Source organism: Cuculus canorus, chromosome 20 (assembly GCF_017976375.1).
Source record: "Cuculus canorus isolate bCucCan1 chromosome 20, bCucCan1.pri, whole genome shotgun sequence".
Classification (NCBI taxonomy): Eukaryota; Metazoa; Chordata; class Aves; order Cuculiformes; family Cuculidae; genus Cuculus; species Cuculus canorus.
Window position 1 is genome coordinate 746,351 of NC_071420.1, and position 18,665 is coordinate 765,015.

Sequence of the window (18,665 nt, forward strand, 5' to 3'; positions counted from 1 at the left end):
GGAACATGAACTCCATGCCCTCTTCTGTCACAGCCAACACTGTGTGTGACTGTTAGATACACAAGTCTTATTGCTAACTGTTGTGTGAACAGCAGTGGTTGAATACGATGCAGTTCACGCTAGAGTCAAAGCAGAACACATCATGTGAACTCTCAGTACGTATCTTACAATGTCCTCCAACTCACATGAGGAAGTTGAATGGTACAAAAGGAGTTTACTGATTTTTCAGATAAAGCTAGATATTTTGAAGCGATGCGCTGTATACCTTCTTAAAACACAAAGGTGAATTTTTCAGAGGCTGTACAGGTGAAAATACTATCATCTGGACTGTAATTATGGCAGAAAATAGAGTATTTGGCATTTGGAAAAGAGTCTTCTCATCTATTGATGTTTACTTGGAAATATTTACTTTTTTTTTTTCTCAAACCAGAGAGAATCCCTCTGAATTCTTATTAGCTTCTATGCATTTTTTTCCACAGTTTGTCCTGTGTAAAACCTTTTCTTATGTACACATGCACCTCACTAAAACAGTTCTTAATTAAACTTTAAAGATATAATGAAGTGATAGCATATGCATATGTAAAAGGGGGGTTTTGAGTAGGAGGGTATGTAGCTTTACTCGAGTGAATTGAATATACTTTTTCATTAATTATAAGTTACAAGAAAAAAATACACTTCTTAGGATGCTTATAGCTACTGTGCAGACTACATTACTGACAATAACTGATTTTTCCTTCCGTCAGAGTCTTACATTTAAGGAGAAAATGACAAGCCTTAAATTTAAAGAAAAACCAACTGATTTGGAAACCAGAAGCTACAAGTTCTTGCTGTTATCCTTGGTAAAACTGATTCATGCTGATCCAAAGCTTTTGCTGTGTGTAAGTACATCACGCTATTAATTCATAGTAAAATTTACTTTTGAGGCTACTACATGAAAAAGAAATAAAAACATAAACTTTGGCATCCAGGATACTTCCTTACTTGTTCTTTCCTTTGGTTATATTTCTGTGCTTTCAAAGGAAAAACACAAAACCAAAAAGAAATTGTAAGAAATTTTACAGAACCAGAGCAACACAGTGAAAGGGAGTGTAAAATTCTGAAACCGTGAAGGGGAACAGGAGGAAAGGAGCGGGGAATGGAAGGAGGGCGTATTAGTCATAATTTCAATGAGTAGATATCTGATATCTTCCATTTTCTCGGGTCTGTTTAATGTTTGACTTAAAAATATCTCAGTTCTGTCAAATATACAATATGCATAGGGTATCGTAGCTTATAAAGAAATCAGTTATTCTCCTAAAAATCCAGAAATTCACCTAGTTTGATCACAGGAATATGCTGTATCAGACAGTAGCATGGTCAGCCATTAGAAAGTTTTACAACTTAATCTTGATCTTCTTTATGCTATTTAGAATCCAAGGAAGCAAGGACCTGAGACACAAGGAAGCACGGCTGAATTAATTACGGGCCTTGTGCAACTTGTTCCGCAATCCAGCATGCCAGATATAGCACAAGAAGCCATGGAGGTAAGGGGTAAATGATCTCTGTGCCAGATGATAAGTACAGAGACTGTGCTAGACAAATCGAGATATGTTGTTGTTGCCACTATAATTTTACATCTGTAGGATTGGTTGCATTAATTTTTTTGCAGCTGGATATTTAAATATTAAAGAAAACAATCTGTCTTTTAAAAACATTTTGTCTGTTTGACTAGAACAGATTTGTATGCAATTACAAGGTAAAACCTCTAGGACTGGCTTATATACATGTAATAGACTAAAAGGAAATACTTTTGTCATGATTTAACAATGAACTGTTGTTCTTTTGTATGGAATGCTTATATCTTTTGGGCTTTTTTTTAGCCAGTGTAATTAATATGTGATTGCACGTATTTCTCTGCCCATGCTGTAAATGTCTTTTACATATCTGCCTTTAAGTGACACTCTACTTTGTTTTAAATTCAGGCCTTGCTAGTTCTTCACCAGTTAGACAGCATTGACTTGTGGAATCCTGATGCGCCTATAGAAACATTCTGGGAAATTAGGTATGTAAATTAGAGGTGTTTCAGTTTGTCTTCTCTTCTGAAACAGCTGTGAATGTTTTAGGAAAGCCATGCATCGTCGTCAGGAACCTGCAGTCAAAATTATTATCTGTGTTTGTGAAAAAGTTGTATCTTCCTTGCACTGCACAAATTCAATAACATTATAATAACAGACATTTTACTAGCTTTCTTAATGACTGTCTTCAGAGATGTGAAGGTGTAGAAATGATTGATAGTTTTGAAAAGTTAGAGATGCTCCCCCTTATTCAAACGGTTACTACTCATTTAAATTCTATTTTATCTTTTTGTGGCTGAGGGGGAAGGTAATGTTAAGTAATTCTGGAAGTGTGGATTTGCTAGTCTTGCCTCCAAAGCCCTTACCTAAAGAAGGTAGTAGTTTGCCCTGACTAGTGATCTCCATTCGTCTTTCCTGTGTATTTAAAGAAATAGAATACATTTAATTTGTCTTGCTTTTTATAACTTTGCAGCAGCTGTTGCAGTTGATTTCCTGGAGAATATTAATGGAAATAAATTTCTATGGAAGTTAAAATTATGCAGAATGCTAAACCAAAAAGTAGGAGTCTGTAAACTCTAAATTCTTAAATTGCATGAGCTAAATAAACAAAATAAAAAAAAAAAAGATGATCTAATTGGACTTGGTTCTGGTGTTTGTTTTAGAAGAAAGGGAAGAACAGTCTAGGAGGAACACTCTTACCAGCATCAACAAATCGGCCTGCATGACTGCTAAATGAGGCTCAAGGGACTTGTTATGGGATAGGTTTGATGCTGAGCAATCCCTAGATGGGCAAGAACTGAAACTCATTGCTGTAATTTCTAATATTAGAAATGAGTTTGTGATCTGTTCGGGCTAAGGGAAAAACCCGTTAAAATTGACACTAATTTGGACCCTTTGGCAGTTTTAACAGAGAGTGTGAGGCCTGAATGGATATGAAGAAGGAACATCCCTAGATTTGTTCCTTCCAGAACAGAGTTGAGACACGTTATCAGAGCAGTGTAGGTAAACTTGTACTGCCACTGTTTGTGCTGTATCTGTTCTGTGGATAAATGGAGGATTTCTGAACCGACAGCCCTGGAGTCTGGACTTCTAACAAGTACCCAAGCTGCTTAACTTCCTCTAGGGAACTAAAAAGGCCAACTGGGCGGTGGGAAGGGTCAGAGGGGAGATAGTTATTTAAAGTACACACCTATATTGTATCTATTACACATTTGCTAGTATATGTATAGGATATTCAAGCCAATTGCCTGTTTCTATGTGCAGTGTAGTAATAGCTTAAAAAATGTTACTAGCTAATAAGGCTAATGCTGCATTTCATTTTGCTGCAGTTCGCAAATGCTTTTTTATATCTGCAAGAAACTAACTAGTCATCAGATGCTCAGCAGTACAGAAATCCTCAAGTGGCTGCGGGAGATTCTCATCTGTAGGAATAAATTTCTTCTAAAAACCAAAGTAAGTAAATGTTAACATCTATCGGTTAGGATCATTGAAATGAATCTCACTCTGCTTTGTAATTCCCTGTGTTTACCAGGTTATTTTAACGATTTGAAGTGGTTTAATAGCTACACCTACACCTTCTGTTTTCTGATTTCCTCTCTGCTGAGAGGTGGTGCTTTGGGAGGCACCCTTGATTAGAATTGTTAACAGAAGTTAGGTTTAGGGGTTTTTTTTTACTGTAGCTACACGGATTGTTGTACTTGCCTGGAAAATGCATGTTTCGCAGAAAGGTGGTGTCTGATACCCGTTTGCCCAATACAAAGCAAATAGTCCACAGATGAGAAAAAGAGAAAGATAAATAGTTATGACAAAATATACTACTTCATGGATCAAATAAATGTTTACTTTTGCATCATATGTTCGTGTGAGTCCTAGAGTTCTGACTTGCTTCTTTCTGATAATCTCCAGGGACTTTTTCCAAGCCCAGCACGCATTGTAATGCTATAGTTGCTAGAATTAAAACCAGACTTGCAATTAGCTCTTGAATTAAACATCTGCTAAAGAAAATAAAGGGTTTGTGTCTGACCTGAAAGTAGCTATGCTAAGGTGTGAAGGATACTGTCATCTATGTAGTGTATAGCATGCTTTAAAATTCCGCTTTCAGCAAGAGGACTTTTACCTTTAAATGACTTTTTTCTTTTCTTCTTTCAACTGTGGTAGCTCTGTTACTGATGGACACTACTTGTTTCTGTGTTGATGCCGAGTGGCAGGCATTTCCTTTTATCTCCAGTTAAATTTATAGTTGTAAAATAAAGTCTCACATACTACAGCTGAAGACCTTAGACATCCAGGCTTTCTGTGGATTCAGGAAGTCTTACATTTGGCCTCTTAAGTGGAAATCAGCTTCTTTCAAGTAGACAATATGCTTAATATTATAGTTCTTCCAGTTAAGAAGTAATGATTTGTTTTTAAAACTGTTTCCTCTTAGTGCTCAGACGATGTTCATTAGTATCAGGATCAGAAAAAGATGGAGCTCTGCTTCACAGTCTCAATTCCTACATTAATAAAATGTACAGTACCCTGAGCTTGGCTTCTTTAGACTTAATTAAATGTATGTTTTTATTATATTTATGTTAGTGTATGTTCTGTGGAGTAAAACCAGGAAGCCTATAGGGCTTTCAGGAGGCTTCAAGGAAGGGAGGAAAAGGCATCTTTTTTGCGCTTACCTCAAGGTCATTTTTTTTCAAGGTGACTCTCCAGATGATAATTTCTTAAGCAGAAATATAATTTTAAGATACCAATAATATGGTTAACTTTATAAAGCCCTGAGAGCACGAGTGTGAAAAGTACTGTGTAAATGTTGGGGAGTTTTTTACCTTCCCAAAATCTATCCTCTTTAGCCTTTTTAAAAAATAAGTTGATTTATTATGTTTCTTCCCTCACTTTTTATAGCAATCAGATAGGAGTTCCTGCCACGTTCTCTTCCTTTATGATGTCTCTGGAGGTGGAACTAGTCAAATGTCTCTTGACCATGAAGAGATGATGCGCTGTGCTCCAGGAGCTACCCTCAGGAAAGGGAAAGGGAATTCTTCCATGGTAAATAATATATAATAATAATAATTCGTAACATTTGGGGAGAAAATCCTGTGTGCAAATATAAATTAAATCACTTTGAGTGTAATTTTTTAAAATAAAAGTAATAATTTCTGAGGAGGAACAGACATCTGTATCCTAGTGTATGCATCTAATGTGCTGGTTAATAATGATGTTTCAGGCTCAAGAAAGGTGTGACTTGTTAAAGTGTTGGTGAATTTTTTTTCTCAGGATTGCACATAGTATCCCTACACATTAGTCTATTGTTAATAAATCTGACATCTCACTTTTTAGTGTCGCTTGCAGTTTAAATGTGCCATGAAGGATCATAAAATCAAACATTTAGTAGGATATACCCTTTCACAGCCAAGTCTCTCAAGCCTAGTTTTACTACTAGTTCTAGCTGCAGGGAACAAGATGAGGGTATTTAGAACATCTTTTATGAGGCAAAACTTTCATTTTGTTCTTTCACGTACGCTTTTCCAGTATCAGTAAGATTTTCTTAAGAACATAGTATCCTTATGAAGTGACCAGGTTCTTAGTCACTGTGTTCGTGCAACAGCATGTAAGAGCTCTGATTTTGTTTAGGATTGCTTATTCCGACTGGAATAAAAGCAGTGTTAAAGAACAATTTGGATAAGGCTGAATTTTAATAGTATTGCTATATTCATAAGCAGTATTACCAAGTTTGGAATTCTCTGTTTTCCAAGGAAAGTACAGCAGGATGCAGTGGAACACCCATTTGTCGCCAAGCCCAAACAAAATTGGAAGTTGCCTTATACATGTTTTTGTGGAGCCCAGATATCGAGGCGGTCCTTGTTGCAATGTCCTGTTTCCGTCACCTCTGTGAGGAAGCAGATATCAGATGTGGAGTAGATGAAGTCTCAGTGCATAATTTTTTGCCAAACTATAATACTTTCATGGAGTTTGCGTCTGTTAGCAATATGATGTCAACAGGTAAGAATCGTGATTCTGTAGAATACTTTTCTACCTGTATAGTAAGACTGTTGTTTGTGTTTGAGTTCTCTTAAGCAGGTTGTGATTCTTGGTTTGATTGCTTCTGCTTTGACTGAAATATCTTTAGTCATCAGAATTGCTAGGAAGGCTTGGGAATTTGACTGACAGAGTTCATGAGGATTTTGAAGTGTAACAAAAAGAATCCTTTTCTATACACTTCAAGGGGATATGTTCCTCTGTTGATTTAATGATTGCTTCCAAAGAGCTCATGTTTGATTTTGGTGGGTTTTCGTAAAACTTTTTTTAACTGTTCTGTGCCCATTTTTAGGGAGAGCAGCTCTTCAGAAAAGAGTGATGGCATTGTTAAGACGCATTGAACATCCAACAGCAGGAAACACAGAGGTAAACGTGCTTCTGAATTTATATACTCTCTGCATGCCTTTTTTTTTTTAAAAAAAAAGAAAAAACAGAAAATACTGTTGCCTCAAGTAGTTCTGAAGTTTAATCTTGATATGTCTTATTTTTAGGCCTGGGAGGATACTCATGCAAAATGGGAACAAGCTACAAAACTAATCCTTAACTATCCAAAGACCAAAATGGAAGATGGCCAGGTGACTATGACTTTACCCATACTCATAGAAATTCGAAATAACTCTTTTTGCTTATTTATTTAAAGGAATTGATTTTTTAATCTAGAAAATGAGTTTTGTAGGTAGTTTTAGGCTCCATGAAAGTTTTCTAGAAAAATAATGGTAATGAGTTCTCTACTATTTTTACTAAGAGTCTAAGAAGTAATTTGACTTAAATTGCTCCAAGGGAGTTGAGGCTGAGCTTAAAAATTAGAAGGAAATTGAGAAAAAGACTAGTGAAAACTCTGGAGTGCTACTAGAGAAATGCTCAAATACATTTCACTGGAAGTTTTTAAAGAAGCAGCTGGCTATCCTGATTTAAATATGCTTTATCCTGGTGCAGAGCAGGGAATTGATTGGGCAACCCCCTTCAGTCCTTCCTAGCCTTGCTTTTTCAGTGTCTCTGAAAACAATGCCTCTGTAGAGATTTCTGTTCATATGACCACAATAAACTATAAAAGGTGAATCTTAGAAAATTCTGCAGACTGGAATTTTAAATGGCAGGATATGTTAAAGAATACTTTAAAATTCTGCTCTCTCTCCATCAGTTATGTTTAACTGAAGGGACTTCATCTTCAGCCGTTCTTTTTCAGGTTACTGAAAGTCTCCATAAGACGATTGTTAAGAGGCGAATGTCGCATGTTAGTGGAGGTGGCTCCATAGACTTGTCTGACACAGATTCTCTTCAGGAGTGGATCAACATGACGGGCTTCTTATGTGCCCTTGGAGGAGTGTGCCTCCAGCATCGCAGCAATGCAGGATTAGCGACCTACAGCCCACCCATGGGCCCAGTCAACGAGCGGAAGGGCTCCATGATATCTATGGTGTCCACTGAGGGGAATGTGGAGACTCCTGTTAGCAAATTCATCGATCGATTATTGACTCTGATGGTCTGTAACCATGAGAAAGTGGGACTGCAGATACGGACTAATATTAAAGACTTGGTGGGTTTGGAGTTGAGTCCAGCACTTTATCCAATGCTGTTTAACAAATTGAAGAATACCATCAGCAAGTTTTTTGATTCCCAAGGACAGGTAAGATGTTGATATACTTCACATTTGTGTCTTCATAAAAAGTGTCAGTCTTGTCTTTCACAAAGGTAATTGAGATTGATACCTGTTTGTTTCATACAAAAAAACTGCACGCATTGTGAATGTATTTGACAGCTTGCGTTAATAATTACTGGATTTGTGATTGCAGGCTATATTTAACATCAAGTAATTGAAAACATTCTTGAATTCTTAGTGAACTCTGAGTACTATCTCAGAATTGTTATGGCTGGTAGTGTTGAGATTTAATCTTGATGTATACTGGAATCTTCTGGCTGGGTGATAACTAGAAAAATGTGATTTTTTTAAATCGCAGAATCACCAGGTTGGAAAGGACCCACTGGATCATCGAGTCCAACCATTCCTAACACTCCCTAAACCATGTCCCTAAGCACTTCATCCACCCTTTCCTTAAACACCTCCAGGGAAGGCGACTCGACCACCTCCTTGGGCAGCCTCTGCCAGTGCCCAATGACTCTTTCTGTGAAGAATTTTTTTCTGATATCCAACCTGAACCTCCCCTGGTGGAGCTTCAGGCCATTCCCTCTTGTCCTGTCCCCTGTCACTTGGGAGAAGAGGCCAGCTCCCTCCTCTCCACAACCTATTTGATACTCTTTTTTTGGTATTGTGTGTATGGAATTAAGACCAGCAATTTTCTTCCTGTAGGTTTTGTTAACTGAGACCAACACACAGTTTGTAGAGCAAACCATTGCTATAATGAAGAACTTGCTTGACAATCACACAGAAGGGAGCTCAGAACACCTTGGACAAGCTAGTATTGAGACAATGATGCTAAATCTGGTTAGGTAAGACCTTCCTATACAAGTAACATGTTCAAGAAGTGAAGTAGATATGTTTTCTGCTTGCAACCATGGAGACGTGGTAGTTGATTTTCTGATGACCCATTACGCAAGTCTGCTGGGTCAGGCAGTTTGTGGGTTCCAGCATGGAGCTGAAAACATCTGTCAGATGTGTGGGCCTCATAGTATAATGTAGCATCGAGTGTTTAATCTTTTTGCTTTTTTTCTTCAGGTATGTGCGAGTGCTTGGAAATTTGGTACATGCAATTCAAATAAAAACTAAGCTATGTCAGTTAGTAGAAGTAATGATGGAGAGGAGAGATGACCTTTCATTTTGCCAAGAAATGAAATTTAGGTAAATATTGCAGTGTATAACTTCTAGAATAGTGTGATTTGGACAGATGCGGTTTTGTTTGGTTACATGTTTAAAACGTAAACTAATACCTCTGTGACGCCAGTTTTCCTGGTATAAGGGTATTACTTGTGTCTTTGTCTTCAGAATAACTTAGACTCTAGTGCTGCATTAAAATTTTATATTGATTGCGGGAATAATAAACACACATAAAAAAATTGTGTGAGATAGCAAGTGATACCCCAGGCTATAATAATATTAATGCAGTTTATCTTCAATGTGTGGTCATTCAAATAGTTCTTACACTGAATGTGTAATAATTAATAATGTTGCTTACAGTAACAAGTGTGGGAGGGAAGGGGTGTTTAAAAACAAACAACTAACCAAAAAGCCCCAAAGCTAAAGCAACATATGTGTATGTAACAGGAACAAAATGGTGGAATATTTGACAGACTGGGTTATGGGAACATCTAATCAAGCAACGGATGAGGATGTGAAATGCCTTACAAGGTAAGAAAGACTACTGTGAAATTGTATCTGAAGTTGCTAATTACATTTCCAGTGGCATTTGATATCCACACCTGAGCTGACTCCTGTGAACTTCCTTTAGTGTTTGTAATTCTAAGGAAAAGACAAACATTGAAACTTGAGCAGCAACAGAAATGTATTTAGCGCACAATCTTAACTAACATGGCTCTTAAGATGTTGGTTTTCTACTGAATTTATTTAATTCCTTTTAATACTTTTTCTGATTTAGCATTTTATTTGCTAGGGCTATATCTTCATATACATTGTGAAGAATAAAATCATCTGACGTTATAGTGTTGAATTCATACTTAGCTGTTTTTTTAGTTACAAATTTGGTTTGCAGTTGTTATTCGTAGTAGATTTATTACTTGAAGTTTTTTTTTCCTGGTGGACGGAACTTTATTAGAATAACTGTTTTTCAAAAACAAGATTATTTTCAGTCCATTTAGATGTATATGGGAAAGGGATTTGGTATCAGGTGGGAAAATTATCAAGGGGAAGGAGAGACTGATTCTGCTGAACTAATCCACAACTTCTTAAAACTTTATTTTTCAGAGATTTAGACCAAGCGAGTATGGAAGCAGTGGTATCCCTTCTTGCTGGGCTTCCACTACAGCCTGAAGAAGGAGATGGTGTTGAGTTGATGGAAGCAAAATCTCAGTTATTTCTTAAGTAAATAATGACTTTCAACTCTTTGTCGATACATTGACTCCAAGCAGATGCACCGTATGACTTTTATTACAAACTGTGGGTTTTTTTTTTTTTTAATTTATGGGAGTGAATTGCTTGGTTTGATATTATATTTTTATCCATGAAGCTTAATCTCTTTCAAGTCATCAGTCTGTAAAGATACACCTGTGACATTTACTTGCTCCGTTTGCAAAAATTTGCATACAAATCTTGGGATGATGCCTTCTGGTTGTTACAGCACAATTGAAAGATTGGGCTGTGCCACAAGAGAGATTCCTTGGGACAGTTAGGAGATTTTTTGCGAGGATTGTTGTCTGTTTACTACTGTATGCAAATCTCTTCAAGTGGTTGCCTTTGCAGAATCTTGTTTGTCTTATCCAAGGCTTTTCCTTTTTCTTTAGGTATTTCACACTGTTTATGAACCTTCTAAATGACTGTAGTGAAGTTGAAGATGAAAGCACACAAACAGGTGGCAGGAAACGCGGAATGTCACGAAGGCTTGCTTCACTACGGCACTGCACTGTTCTTGCCATGTCAAATTTACTCAATGCAAATGTGGACAGTGGTCTTATGCACTCAATAGGTAAAGTAGTTAGAGATAACTGTGCATAAATGAATACATAATGAAGACATTGGTATTTAATTTATTTTTGCATCTTCCTTAGTAGTTCTGGGTTTTTTTAATCAGGCTTGGGCTATCATAAAGACCTCCAAACAAGAGCTACGTTTATGGAAGTCCTCACCAAAATTCTGCAGCAGGGAACAGAATTTGATACGTTAGCAGAAACAGTGCTAGCAGATCGGTTTGAGAGATTGGTGGAGTTGGTTACAATGATGGGTGATCAGGGGGAGCTTCCTATTGCTATGGCTTTAGCCAATGTGGTGCCTTGTTCTCAGTGGGTAAGTTGATTCATGCCTTTTATTTCCTACATTTTTGCAAATATCAAGACTTGAAATAGAAAATATTGCAAACTTTAAAGGTCTAACCACAGTCTGATAAAGAGAGATTAGACCTACCATTCATGATAGCTAGCCTTGCTTAGTATAGTCTTGAGAAGTGTACTGGATCTTGATCATAAACCACACTTTTGTAGTAAATTTTTAATTAATATCTAGGAAATAATTCCATATGCAGTTATTGTAATATACACATCTGTTTGGGCTGGTTATTTATTACATATTGTGTGTGCTGTAATGCAGATGACTAGGGCTGTATTTGCTCGTCTAGATTTTAGCAAGATGAATTGTACTTTGTTGTTGAGCAGAATAACTCTTTATCTGTCTATGAATTTGTATGACTGGATATCATGGGGCAGATTTTTAGACAAACGGTAGCATAGGGAAGATTAAAGAGAGGTTATGTATGCTTAATTTGATACTTACATGCAAGACCCATAGCAAATTTAAAGCATTAGTACAAAGTGCTTTGTGTTTCTTTCATAATTCTTTTTTTTGGGGCTTGCTTTGGCTCACTGCTACATTAACATTTCATTGCTTCTTTTAAGGATGAGTTAGCTCGTGTCCTGGTCACACTCTTTGATTCCCGACACTTGCTCTACCAGCTACTTTGGAATATGTTTTCAAAGGAAGTTGAACTAGCAGATTCCATGCAGACGCTCTTCCGAGGAAACAGCTTAGCCAGTAAAATAATGACTTTCTGTTTTAAGGTATATTATCTAATCTTTTTCACTGCTACAGATCACTTCAAAAAAGTTTAGTAGCATAAAAATACAGAACTACCAGTTTATGGTGTTAAGCTCTTGAGTAACTGGATTAGATGAAAATAGTACAGAATTGCCTTTAGGTCTCAGTTTACTCTCAGCTCTCCCATCTGTTAAGTTTAGGGAGTTTTGCTTTTAGTGTTTTAACATTTGATGAACTAGATCTTGTAAATCTCTTATGCTCGGGCCCAGCTAAAAACTACAAACCCTCCTGGAACTGACCTTTTGCCAAGATGACATGACTTGGCCAGTTAGGCTTAAGCTTGCAGTTTGTCCTTTTGAAAATTTCCAAGGCAGTAAATGTTTCATCTTACTTAGTCTGTGTGTTCTGCATTGTAAAGAAGAAAACTGGTCAGCGCAACAAAAATATTTGCAAAGTTTGTACATTTCAACAAAGATTACTCCTTATTTAGGAAACATAACTTATGGGATACAAAAAGCTAAATATTTGTTAGAGTTTTAGTTGTCCTAAAGTCCTTCCCTGAATAATCTTCACTTATAGCAGGGCTCTTAGAACTAAGCTAGTCAGAAGTTTGATGAGTGATTCTGGGGCTGGTGCCCCATACTCTTCCTGATGGTCATTCTGTAACAGGCAATTTAAAGATGGGGAGACAAACTCTGTGAAGTCTTGTTTATGATTCTATTTCAGTTTTAAAAGTTGGGTAGTGCTGTACAAACAGCGATGGGGCATGGAGTCATTGTGCTCTAAGATAGAATCCCATCGTGGTTATTATGATTACTAAAGTGACCTATAGTTTTCTCTAAATTGAACATCAATTAAAATACATAGAAATCGATCACAGTTATGTTTCAGAAGTGAGACTATAGTATGAAACACCAATTTTAGAGAAATCTGTCTTATGCCAAAACAAATCAAATGTTTTCAGACTCTTAACGCTTGTAGAATTTTGGAGTGTTCTTGTGGTTTGCCGTGTTAATCTGGCCACCTATTCCGATTTTCTTTCCACACAGGTATATGGTGCTACATATTTGCAGAAGCTTTTGGAGCCTTTATTAAGGACTGTGATCACATCCTCTGAATGGCAGCATGTTAGCTTTGAGGTGGATCCAACAAGGTTTGAGTTTCAAGGGGGGGAGCAAATATGTTTATTTGTAAACACAATTCCCAATTGTCCTAAATACAATAGAATTCCTTTTCTGTTGTTGCAAATTTTCTTTCTCATACTTCAATACTTTTCCAATCCTCACTTTACTAGGCTCGTTAATTGTAGCTGCAGTCCTCATACGCAGGGAGAGTTGTACATAGCTGTCCAACACAGCTAGATGAGTTTTGCTGCATGTCCTCTAAACCCTGTGAGAGCAAGGAAGGTAGAGAGCTCTTGGAGGACCTCTTCTCCTACTTGCTACTTCATTTTTTTTACATAGGCCACTAATGCGGGGATTTCCAGTAGTACCTGTCTTAGATCACTAAATTAATTACAGAAGCGAGATGGAATGCATGTGTGTTGTGTGTAGTTTTTTTGCCCTAATTTTGCTTATCACGTTGAGACTTGGGTTTAGTAGTTGTTCTGTTGCTTTGAATTATCTCTAAATCTGAAAAAAACTTTCAGTATCTGTCTTTTAAGTAGCTTACGAAAAGATAGGCCTTATTAGTAGTTTACCTCTCAAATATCTGTGTCTACCTTAAAAATTCTTTTCCGAGAAACCACCATCAAACTGATAATTCAATTATAAGTTGGAATAACATATGTATGTCTTTATATGGAATGGTGCGAGAGAATCCCCCTTACAGCTGTCTGTTTATTACTGAGTTTTAAATGGGCTTATATTTTTAGCTTACATGGTTTAAAATACTGAAGGAATATCTGTGTAAAACATGATAAATAGTTCTGTAAGATTTCAGTTTACCCTAGCAAATAAGGTTACTACTCAACATACAGGTACAGGTACTACTGTTCAACTGATTGCTGGCCATACGTTTGTGGGTCTGTTTCAGGCTGGAGCCTACAGAAGGCCTTGAAGAGAACCAGCGGAATCTCTTGCAAATGACTGAAAAATTTTTTCATGCAATCATTAATTCTTCCTTGGAGTTCCCGCCACAGCTTCGCAGTGTGTGCCATTGTTTATACCAGGTATGCCTGCAGTGGTCGCTGCCCCTTGACTTTGGGGTTTGGTTTATGATTCTAGCAATTTGGAGCCTGGTCAATAGTGGGTGCGTACTGGGCATTTCTTAAAGACTGTTTTCAGATGTTTGTTAAATAACAGGAATCTAAACTGATGGGCTGAATGGTGTTTTAAGACTCTGGCGGGCAATCAGGAGGTGACTAAACATTATTATTTTAAGGACTTGAATCACAGCTGCGAACTCAGACCTAAGAAGGTAACAATAATCTCTGCTTTAGCATCTCTGTGGGAGACTAAAGATTAACTGGGGAGGTAAAGGTTATACTCGCTTTTACCAGCCCTCTATAGGGAAAGCGGCAGAAGTTGGGGGAAGATAAATCGCTGCTGGGCTGAGAGAATGCAGAACTGTGTTTTGAATATAGAAACAATGCGCTTGTTTGCTTTTTATACAGGATCAATTAAATCAGAAATCAAGTTAGTTAATTCTCTAGGAGTCTTACAGATCATGCATTTGATAAACATTAACTGTGAATAAAATAGCTGCTTGTGCAGTTACTGAATCTAGATAGTTGTTCTCTGCATACTAGTACCAGCTCATTTCCTCAAGAGCATTTCTCTCCAAGGTGAATTTTTCCAAAAATTGTCAATAAAATGTATTGTTCAAGGGGGCACAATCTTACACTTTATGCCTTTGATAGAAAAGCAGATTAAAACGCGTGTAAGATGCTTGTAAGAAAAAAAACCTGAAAATGGTATTCTGTAGGACTACAGTAGTTACAAGTCCCAAATTTTAGAAAGTATGGATTTAAGCTGACTATAATGGAAGGAAATAGATGTATGAAATGCTGTTGCTGTATTTGGCAGAGACTTGCTTGTGGTTATATGTGCTTCCTTAAGTTCATTTGCAAGTAGAGTCAAGGCACTGTATCATTCAGGCTTTACTTGGATCACAGGGGGTTCCATGTCTTGTGAGTCTCTAGGTTGCTGTGGACACCTGTAAGGAAAGTCACTCACTTGTCCTGGGAAGGAGGTCCACTGGCCTGTAATTTGGTAAATACCATTACCCTTGTGAATGGGATGCTGCAGATGCTCTCTACTTTAGTGGATAACCCCTTGTATTTGAGAGGTAGAATGACAACAGCCATTGGTCTGTGAGGTAAATATCTTCCTGCTGCTGTGAGCGACAGATTCTGATGGAGATGGTGTTGCCTGTCAGAGGCCTGGAGCATGTTATTGTAGGCAAAGGGCTGCTGTACTTGGATTAAGCAGCTGACCAAACACTTTGCAAACACAGTTTTGGGAAATTCAGCAGGTAAATAGGAAGAAGAGAACCTGGAAGAGACAGATGAGTATTTGTAGAGTTCCTTTCATCAGGCACATTACAAAGGCAAGACTTCTATTTGTGGCTGAAACTTTAGTGCTGCCACAGAAACCTTGGAAAGTTAGCAAGCTGGGACCACCCTCCCCTTGCTTGTTTATGGTGCCACTTATGATGCTTATAGAGAAGAAACCTTGCTGAGTGGTGGGCTGTCCTCTGTAGAGTAAATTCTACTGTAGAGGTACCCTCCTGGCCATCTCCCATTCAAGTACTTGCATTCCCCAGCCTCCATCCCTGGCATCATCTGCTGCGCTCAGTAGCAGCCGGGCAGCAGCTGCTGAGTCTGGTATGCGCATAGGTCTCTCCCTTGCTCTTTGTGTGTTTCTGATGGATGTAGCTGCTGCTAGAAGTTCCACTGGGGAATCCTCGTGCTGCCCTCAGGACTCATAGGAGCTACTGTTTCCAGTCCTGTTGGAGAACTGCCACAAAAGAGCTGTGAATAGGAGAATATTTGAGCTATGGTCTCAGTTAAGTGGTCTGGACAAACTATTTTTGGCCTTTCAGCCATGGAGTCTATATCTCAGATCTAAAGTAAAGTAAGGAAAATACATTTTCGGAGCTGAGTGAACTGATTATGAGTAATAAAAAATTCTACATGGTATAGTCTAGTCTGATTGTTCCAGTGAGTGCTGTGCTAATAAGTGCAACTGCTGCAGTTCACAGAACCTGGAAGTGAGAAACAGCAAATTGTGTGTTGTGGCTGTAGTGGATCTTGGGTTATAGTGAGCTGTTGGGATGAATTAGGAAGGCAAATAATGTGCCTTTGTTTCTGCTATAACAACTGGTATAAATGGCCTCTGAGCGGGTCAGGTTCTCTTTCTGACAGAGGTTGTATTCAGGTTGTCAGAGAGCAGTTTGGGGCTTGTTTTGTTTTGTTAGGTTTTTAAAGTGGGAAATGAGGGGGACAGGTTGGTTTCCTTCAGATTCAAATGGCCACATTCTCACAGACATTTGCTAGGAGTGTGTTTGAGTGTTAACTGAAAATGTCACATGCAACCTGGATTGTTGCTTCTTTGACGTTCTGTTGACATTACATTATCTCCTGTCTCTGCATCGAATTGCTTTTGTATTTTGTTACTAGGATCTATCAGATTTATTTCCATTTCAGTGATACATTGCTAGAAATTATTTCTATGCAAACCATTTTTAATTCTTACCTGAAATGGAATTACTGAAATGTACTCTCTAGCAGACATTGCCGGAGCTGCTTCTCTGGATTTATTCTTGCCCTTACTGGTTTTTAGTAACAAGGGTAATATGTTCCTGAAAGAGATGATTTACTGGCAAATATACAAGTGGTATGAACTGATACTCAGCTTCAATATTTACTACTTTAGCTGCTTCTAGTAACACATATATTGGTGTACGAATGTCTGTTTATCACAAATAGTGTAATAATTAGTCTTGTAGTTTCAAATTCCAGAGAGTTTTGAAGTGTCTGGCCTTTATCTGAAAGAAAATACAGTTAAAATCTGAAGTTTTGGAGGTATTAATCTATTTTTATTGCGAGAACCAAATAGGTGATTTCTTAAGGTGACTTAATTTTCTCTAAGGTGTCTGTGTTCCATCCCAGGCGGCAGTGTAAGAGGGAATGAGACTGAATTTTGCAGTGTCTTTTTATGCTTAGAGTTTTAAAATAAATGTGTTTGCAAAACATGCCCATCTGCTGTGTTCTGTACATGATTTGCAGCTAATTTTAATCAAGGTAGCAACATTATGAAAAGGGTTTATTTAGTTGGATATTGGGTCTACGCTGGCTGGTGTTTCTGTTGTGGGGAATAGAGTCCGATGGAGTGGAAGGAGGAAAGAAGAATCTGAAAACATCACAGAATGGGTCACTGTGAGAGCTTCATCCTTACTCTTGTTCAGGTAGTGTCCATTCAGGAGTGTTTTGTGATAATGAGCAAGCGTGATCAAAGTAACTCGTGCAAAGATTTTGTCCTGGCTGTGTCATAAACACCACACAAACAGACATTATTTTCTTAATGAAGGGAGATGGACGTTTTACTTGCTGTGAGTGCAGCAGCCTGATGAATAGCGCATGTATGCGACTGCGCCAGAAGCTAACTCCGTAGGAATTACAGTGTGAGAAATCTGGCAGAGGCTGGTTAAATATTAACAGGTCTTGCACTAATGCGAACTACTTAAATTCAACTTGGTTAGCAGAATCGCTGTTACTGACCGGGCTTTTTGGCTTTTTACTCTGTCACACTCTCCAGTTGTAGAACTGTGGGCGTTTGCTCTCCAAATGGTAAATGTTGCTAGCTGTCTCTTGATGCAGCTCCAAGTGTGGCGAGCTGTAGGGCTTCTGCGTGATGGGAATTTGCTCTAGAGCTGCTGTGAAAGGCCACGGGATGAGCTCCCGGCTCAAACCATACCTCCGTGCTGGAGACAGTACTCCAGGCTGCTGCACAGTAGCTTTGCTCATGGGTCATAGGAGAGAATGGGGTGCTTCTTGATGGATCCCTTTACATCTAAGTGAAATGCAGAAATAAGCACAATCAGGATGGATATTTTGATGTGGAAATCTATAACAAATTAATGTAGATTGGCTTTTTTCTTCCCTTTTCCACAGAGTGTTTTATAGCAGTGTTTAGCTATCAAAGTAGTAATAACTGTGATAATTCACAGATCTAACTAAATTGAAGGACACACAGAGAAACATTGGGGAGATTTAAAACTCTAAATTTATTTTAAAAGTAATGTATTTCAAAGGTATAACACTTTAATATTGACTATTAAAATTATTTGGGGATGGTAAAGTGCATTTGAAAGCTGAATATAACATTTAGTGCCCAATATTGTATATCATGAGCACAATAATGTGGTTTGACTTTTAATCTAGCCAGAAATAGTAGAAATGATTGAAACGCAACATTTGTTTGTTTTGTATTTAGTGCTTTGTAAATAAGATGTAATAAAATTGTGGAATAAAAACTCCATCATCAGCCTTTAGTTTATATATTTCATTTTCTGTTGGTTATGTTTGTTACATTCTACTGTGTAATTTATGTACAAGTCAACATTGGTTTTTTGTTACTGTATGTAGTTGGTGCTGTGACTTGTTTGTGCTCATCTCTGTTCTGTAGGCAACTTGCCACTCTCTACTGAATAAAGCTACCGTAAAAGAAAAAAAGGAAAACAAAAAATCAGTAAGTTTGGAGACCTTTTTATTAGCCATTTCTTTCAAAGCACAACAGAAATCTTTTGCTGTTTGTTGAAAACTTCTTCACTTCAGTCCATTTGACCTCACTGTAAAATCATTCTACTAATTCTGGCACAAAATAGCTTTCATTTCAATTAACACTGGAATTAAGTTATATTTAAAATATTCTCTGTGTGCCTATTGGAGTAAACAAAAGACATTTTTAACATGACTGCTTAGTATTTAA

The 18,665-nt window shown here is 37.6% G+C and overlaps 1 protein-coding gene across 6 annotated transcripts in view; it reads left to right on the forward strand.

Annotated features, from left to right (window-relative positions):
- NF1 (neurofibromin 1) overlaps positions 1–18,665 on the forward strand; it is a 94,573-nt gene that overhangs the window by 22,341 nt on the left and 53,567 nt on the right. For 3 of the 6 annotated variants that reach the window (XR_008453185.1, XM_054085430.1, XM_054085432.1), the window contains exons 13-31: positions 744–878; positions 1,410–1,523; positions 1,962–2,041; positions 3,383–3,506; positions 4,944–5,087; positions 5,795–6,041; positions 6,370–6,443; positions 6,569–6,652; positions 7,264–7,704; positions 8,386–8,525; positions 8,752–8,874; positions 9,298–9,381; positions 9,955–10,071; positions 10,491–10,672; positions 10,778–10,989; positions 11,595–11,756; positions 12,783–12,886; positions 13,768–13,903; positions 18,363–18,425. Coding sequence is in view for 4 of the 6 variants with exons in the window: in XM_054085430.1 (XP_053941405.1) it covers positions 744–878; positions 1,410–1,523; positions 1,962–2,041; positions 3,383–3,506; positions 4,944–5,087; positions 5,795–6,041; positions 6,370–6,443; positions 6,569–6,652; positions 7,264–7,704; positions 8,386–8,525; positions 8,752–8,874; positions 9,298–9,381; positions 9,955–10,071; positions 10,491–10,672; positions 10,778–10,989; positions 11,595–11,756; positions 12,783–12,886; positions 13,768–13,903; positions 18,363–18,425 (2,766 nt within the window). In the remaining 2 variants the exon portion in view is untranslated. Of the gene's footprint in view, positions 1–743; positions 879–1,409; positions 1,524–1,961; positions 2,042–3,382; positions 3,507–4,943; positions 5,088–5,794; positions 6,042–6,369; positions 6,444–6,568; positions 6,653–7,263; positions 7,705–8,385; positions 8,526–8,751; positions 8,875–9,297; positions 9,382–9,954; positions 10,147–10,490; positions 10,673–10,777; positions 10,990–11,594; positions 11,757–12,782; positions 12,887–13,767; positions 13,904–18,362; positions 18,426–18,665 lie in introns of those variants that run through there. The other 3 variants (XM_054085433.1, XM_054085434.1, XR_008453186.1) reach the window with 2 other exon arrangements.